Source organism: Alosa pseudoharengus, unplaced genomic scaffold, assembly GCF_046254945.1.
Source record: "Alosa pseudoharengus isolate Yale_2024_CS ecotype anadromous, Long Island Sound unplaced genomic scaffold, YU_APseudo_1.1 YU_APseudo_1.1_scf_11, whole genome shotgun sequence".
Taxonomy (NCBI): domain Eukaryota; kingdom Metazoa; phylum Chordata; class Actinopteri; order Clupeiformes; family Clupeidae; genus Alosa; species Alosa pseudoharengus.
Window position 1 is genome coordinate 16,771,376 of NW_027468576.1, and position 6,000 is coordinate 16,777,375.

At 44.8% G+C, this 6,000-nt stretch overlaps 1 protein-coding gene across 2 annotated transcripts in view; it reads left to right on the plus strand.

Moving 5' to 3' along the window:
- Positions 1 to 6,000, plus strand: part of nek1 (NIMA-related kinase 1) — a 32,537-nt gene that overhangs the window by 21,673 nt on the left and 4,864 nt on the right. For both annotated transcript variants that reach the window (XM_076278153.1, XM_076278154.1), the window contains 4 exons: positions 257 to 457; positions 766 to 865; positions 1,466 to 1,545; positions 2,242 to 2,459. In XM_076278153.1, the coding sequence (XP_076134268.1) occupies positions 257 to 457; positions 766 to 865; positions 1,466 to 1,545; positions 2,242 to 2,459 (599 nt within the window). The remainder of the gene's footprint in view (positions 1 to 256; positions 458 to 765; positions 866 to 1,465; positions 1,546 to 2,241; positions 2,460 to 6,000) is intronic.

Here is a 6,000-nt window from a genome sequence, read left to right on the forward strand (position 1 = left end):
GTGTTTCTTCATCACAGTTTTATAACTTATGAAGATGAAGATCTGATCACATTTTAGATCATACTTATTCTTATTTCTAGAAAAGAAGAATGGGTTCAGCAGCCTTCTAGGGAAGTTATACCTGCCAGCTTTTAACCTTTGAATTTGCATGTTTCTCAAGTCTGGAAAAATAAAATGTTTCTTTTCACAATCATGCCCTAACAGTTTTTTTATTTAGAACCTGATGGTTGTATTCTCTTACTGGTTGATTCGGCAGACAGCCTTAGACCAACAGCTGGGCCTTCCGCTGCCCAGGAAGTGACCAAACCAGCACCACACATACCGCCGAGCACATCTACCACTGGTCCAAAAACGGAGGTGCCATTCCCATTGGAGGTCAAAGGTGAAAAGGAAGCACCACTTTCAGCGGAGGAGACTTTAGTACCCTTACTCCAGTCCACAGACATTGTAGGGGATGGTAAGACAGTATAAATATGGGCTTATCTATCTGTGCAAGTGTCTTGCATGTCATGGTAACAATTTATTCAAATGCATTGCATTAGCTCATTTAATGCAGATGCATGCACAGCTGGGGATCATTGTTGACTTCCTGCTTATTTGTCAAACTATGGTGGAGTTCTGCTGGGACACTGAGCATTCTCTTCCTCCTCTCTCTCTCTCTCTCTTTCTCTCTCTAACACACTCTCACACACACACACTCTTTCTGTCTTTCTTTCTTTCACTCTCTCTGTCTCTCTCCAATTCCCCTACTCTGCTATATATCAGATCAACTGGAGTCACTGGTCCTGGAGGAGAAGCCAATGCGGGCCATAAATCCCCAGGCCGAGGTGCTCCAAGCCTGGGGCCCAGATGCTTCGCCGGCTGGGTCAGTACCAGGGGACCTTCCTGGAAGGGGCTTATAGTACAGACTTCTGCTTTGGACACAGTGCTTATTGTAAAAAGCAGCTTCAGTTCAGCAAACTGAAAAGTCGTCCTCTCAGCAAACTTCAAAAAAAGAAAGTTGAAACAAGCGCTAATACTTGGACCAAATAGTAAGGAGTGAGCAACTGATCTATCATAATATGCTGAAGGCAAACCAGCAGCCTCTAATGTAGATTAATGCCAGACCTATCTGCTGCTTTGTACAGTGATGACACAGCAGGTTTGCGGGAACTCTGCCACCATACATCTTATTCTTAGCTCTCTCTCTCACGACAAGCATAGTTTAAAGAGATCAGGAGATTTCTGCGCAGGATATTTGGAGCTTAACCCACGTCTGAGTAGCATGAGAAAATGTGCAGAGAGTTGTGTGAATTTGAATTTTGAACTGGTCTGTGCTAACAGTATATCTCTCTTAAAAGTATGTAATTTTCTCATGCCGATTGATCAACAATTTTTTGGAAATCAATGATCAATGCAATATATTATTTCAGTTTTGCAAGAAGATCGTTTGGAACTTTTCTGAGTTTGTGTTGTTCTCTTATAGGCCACCAGGGGGCAAAATGGCTCCACACACAGAGAGGAGGGAACAGAAAGAGTGTGAGGAGAAGCCAACAGAGCCTGCAGGTATGTAGTAGACAGAGATGGATTACTGGAATACACACACACACACACACACACACACCTTATTCTTAATTTGGTTCTGGTGATGACAGATAATTTTCCCCCTTTCTTTTCTCTGCTCTTCCATCTTGTTGCTCTTTCTTCAGTGGTCTTCTGTCGGACTTGCTCTCCCTCCCATAGGTTCACTCACACACCGTCTCTCTCTCTCTTCCCTTTTTCCTCTCATTATCAATTCAGTTCAATTCAATAAGCTTTATTGACAGGACAAAAAGGTTTCCACTGTGTCGAACACAGCTGCATAGAGTTTTAACAAAATATAAAAAATGCAAAAACAGAATATCATGCATGATGGTAAAGTAATATCTATGTGAACATACACAATGTCTTACAGGCACACAGACACACACATTGGTTATGAACATGCATACAGACAAAACAAAGTAAATTAAAAGAGACAAGATAGCCTAAGGATGTAGGGGTTGGGTTGTGGGGTGGGGATTGAAGGCTACTATTTAGGGGATGTTGGCTCTTACATTGTGGATTGAAGCCACAAAGCTTGCTGCCAATCTGCAGGTGTTAAAAGTTTTGACATTTGGAATGTTTGTTGAATGCTTCAGGGTAGTGATGTCCTTGAAGGGAGTGCTCATTGCAGTGTAGAAGTGCATTTCATCCTGTCACATCTCCCTCTCTCTGCTGCAGGCGTGCCTCCGTGCGAGGAGCCTCTCTTCCTGAGGCTGTGCAGCCCCGCTCACCGGCGCACCGTGGCCCTGGCCATGATGTCGGCACAGTCGTCCATGGAGGAGTCGTCGTCCTCGCTGGCGTCCCGCTCGCGCTCCGTCTCCCCCATGCGCTCCAAGCACCACGACTCGCTTCTCATTGGCCTCTCCACCGGCCTCTTCGATGCCAACAACCCCAAGGTGAGAAGGGGAGGGTCAGGGGGGGCTGGGTCGGCCTTGACGTTTTGGTCCTGACCTCACAGGCCTGTGGTCCAGCTGTTGGCTCTTCTCCTCTCACTTTCCTCTAAAGATATTGGAGTATTGGAGTTTTGCCGATATGTGGTAATGGCATTTTTGCAGATATTTTTCAAACCCATTTTGCCTGATGCTAATATCGGTATGTACACATCTTTGTCATATCACTGAAGAGAACACCTGGCCTTACAGTTCTCTGTACTAGAATGGACATTTTCCTCGTATTGTGATGGACTATTAGACATTTACTCAATTTGGACTGCATGTAATATATTCCACATTTATCAAGTTTGAGGCTCCCCTAGGACTTCATTGGCCAGACACATGGGGAGAAATGTTCACATCTGCAGATGATTAAGTGTATGGCAGGCTGATGCCGATGTGCTGCTGATATTATCTTCATCCACCACTCTCTACTCCTCTGCGTATGTGCGGTCATGTGTGATTGTGTATGTATGTGCGCCAGCGTGCGTATGTGTATAAGTGTGTGTGTGTGAGTCCATACCAAACTCTTATTGAGACGACATTGGAGGGGTGACTATCAGTTTGGATGCCTTGTGGATCCAGACATGACAGTATTACAAATGAACCAGGAGAAGACACATTTGCTCAGACATGGATCACAGCAATAGCTCATTCTAATGCCTTTAGCAATTTTGTTCCAGTTTTCGCAGTAGAGAATTTTTATGTAAGCACCTTAATAAAGAAAAATATTCGTAATGTAGCAGAATTAATGTTGTTCCCCATAAGCGTTGTCTTCCAAAAGGCCTCACATGCCCTAAATTATTTGTCCATAAGTAAACCTAAAACGGGTGCCACTGTGCAGATGGAGTATTGCTATAATGATGATGATCATTAGAATCACATTACCGGGGACCCCAAGCTGTCTGATCTCTCTGCTGTCAGCAGAATGAATGTGCTAACTTTGAGGGTTTATTCCCCCCCCCACCCCCCCTCCCCCATCATCAAAAAGTTTGAAAGACATAGCCTAGAAATCTAGACATACCCTAGCGGTAGCAAATGTAATTTGCAGCCAGGATAGTCTAGCAACTCTCCGTTGGCTTGCGAGCTGGAAAAATTCAACTTTGATCAGGCCAATCACATCGTGTATAGAGTCGGTAGGCGGGCTTAACATAATGATGACATAGTTGCGACGGTTCGGCGTGAATTCCCTGCTACTTGAAAACAAAGAAGATGGATGCTGCTGCTGGCGAACAGCGCGACATGAGTTAAGCTTTTTTTAAGTTGGCAAAGTTAAGTTGGCTCCCAGCATGCCACTGAAATTGTGTTGAAACCCAAAGCCTGGCACACCAGGGACACATATTTAAACAGGATGGGGTTGAGGATCTGATCCTGCTAGTGTTGCATTGATGCTACATTGATGAGTGTTGTGTTGCAGTAAGGTGATAATGTTGGTTGGCTATTTTGTAGGTATTGGTTATTACAGCTAGTGCTGATGTGTGTGAATTCATTTTTTAAAGTATATTTATTGTTTTGGCTTTTGCCTTTATGTGTATATGACCGTCAAGTATGAGAGGAGGCAAGGGGGGAAAGAGTGATGTGGGATGTGATTGGGAAATGACGACGGGTCATAATCAAACCTGGGCCCCCGTGGGCACTTGGATCCATATGTGTTCAGTTTTGCTGCCGCTTGTACCACAACTCCCCCGATGTGTATTAATTCTTTACTTTGAGCATCAGGTGCCTTTTTTCATCTGATGTTGTAGAGTGTGGAATATGAAATCACTTTGTTTGCATGGGAAAGATACAGAGTGAAGTATATGTAGGCTCTGAAATTGCTCTGAGATATCTTTAACATGGACATGAGTCTCCAAGTCTCCTCGTTGAACAGCATAGATGTTCCCATCATAGATGTGGAGGTGTGGAATGGATATCGGAGTGTTAACCCTATAAGAAGCTAAGACAAGTTCCAAGTCAGGGACTAGCCCTCCAAGTTGTTAGCCTGGAGGACCAGACCCAATCTGAAAGATTAAGGGTCTGGCCACGAATAACGTAATGGCCCAACTCGAGGGGTGGCACCAAGCACGCATTTGAAAATCTCACTGCACGCAATTGGATAACACTATATGATCAATGTTAACTGACTGATTCTGGACTTCGATGCAATTGGATAACACTACTTCTGTCATCTGTTTAGCTCGCCTCTGGCCCGCCTATATCAGATACACAGATATGATTGGTTCCCTGCGATGCAAGGGGCAAAAGTTACATGCATCATTACTCATTGCCAGAGTCTCTCGCTGAGCAAATGCTTAGGGTTACCAGGGTACCAAGTTGTCAGTTAAAGAACAGAAAGATGCTGTTGGAACAGAGAGAGAGAGCGATGGAGAGAGGAGCCATGTGTGAGTCGGTTTCTTGCAACCCTGATGCTATCTGATATTATGATTTTGTTTTTGAGTTTGATGAGGTTTTTCATGTCACTGTTCAAAGATAGTTGACAAACACATATGGTGGATAACACTGTGGGGGTACATACAAAAAGGTCTTTGAAGTATTTTTAAATTATATAGCAGTAAATGTGTTGGTTAGGCCTGAGAGGAATCATTTTGTTTTCGATTTGTTTTATCCATTACCTTACAGCTCGTCATTTGGCAGACAATTTTATCCGAAGCGACTTAAAATTGAGCATGACATGGTCTTTTACTTGAATGTCAGCTCAAAAAAGACACCAGTGTCCACAAGGCTTCAGAAAGGAAATAAAATCTCCCCTGTGCGGCACGGCAAAATTCTACTGGTGCAGCCACTGAGATGGAAAAGAACATAACCTTTTAGAACACGCCGGCTCTCCTGGCATTTCAGTGCCTTGCAGATCTCGGCTGGCATCTCCACAGGACCTTCTCTCTCTCTCTCTCTCTCTCTCTCTTTCTTTCTTTCTTTCTTTCTTTCTCTCTCTCTCTCTCTCTCTCTCCTTCCCTCCCTCCCTCCCTCCCTGGTGGTAGATGGTCACCCCAGATGGGTGCTGGGGGTCCGGGGTGCTGCTTATTTATAGCACTCTCATTTAGCCCTTTATTAATGAGGGGACATGGAGCGTAGCCAGGGCCATCCATCACATGACCTCCAGCGCGGCCTGACTGGATGGCAAGGACTCTTACCTTCTCCTGCATCTTTAATAACGCCAGACCATGCGCTGGCTGAAGAGGAGGAGAGGGGAGGAGGAGGAGAAGGAGTGGTAGACGACCAGGGCCAAGGAAAGTGGGACTAGGAATAGAAGAAGGGGTGGTGATGAAGGGGAGAGAGACGTGTGTGTGTGTGTGTGTGTGTGGCGGGGGGGGGTCGATGAATGGTGTGTGTGTATGAGGGGGTGAATGTTGAATGTGTGTGTGTTTGTGTGTGTGTAGGAGGAAAGTAGATGAATTTGTGTGTGTTGGATAGACCGAGGGTGTTGTATAGTCTGCAGTGCATTGGATTCCTCTGACTGGAGCGTTATTAATGCAATTTTTCCACATCCTTGATGTGTCGCCATACC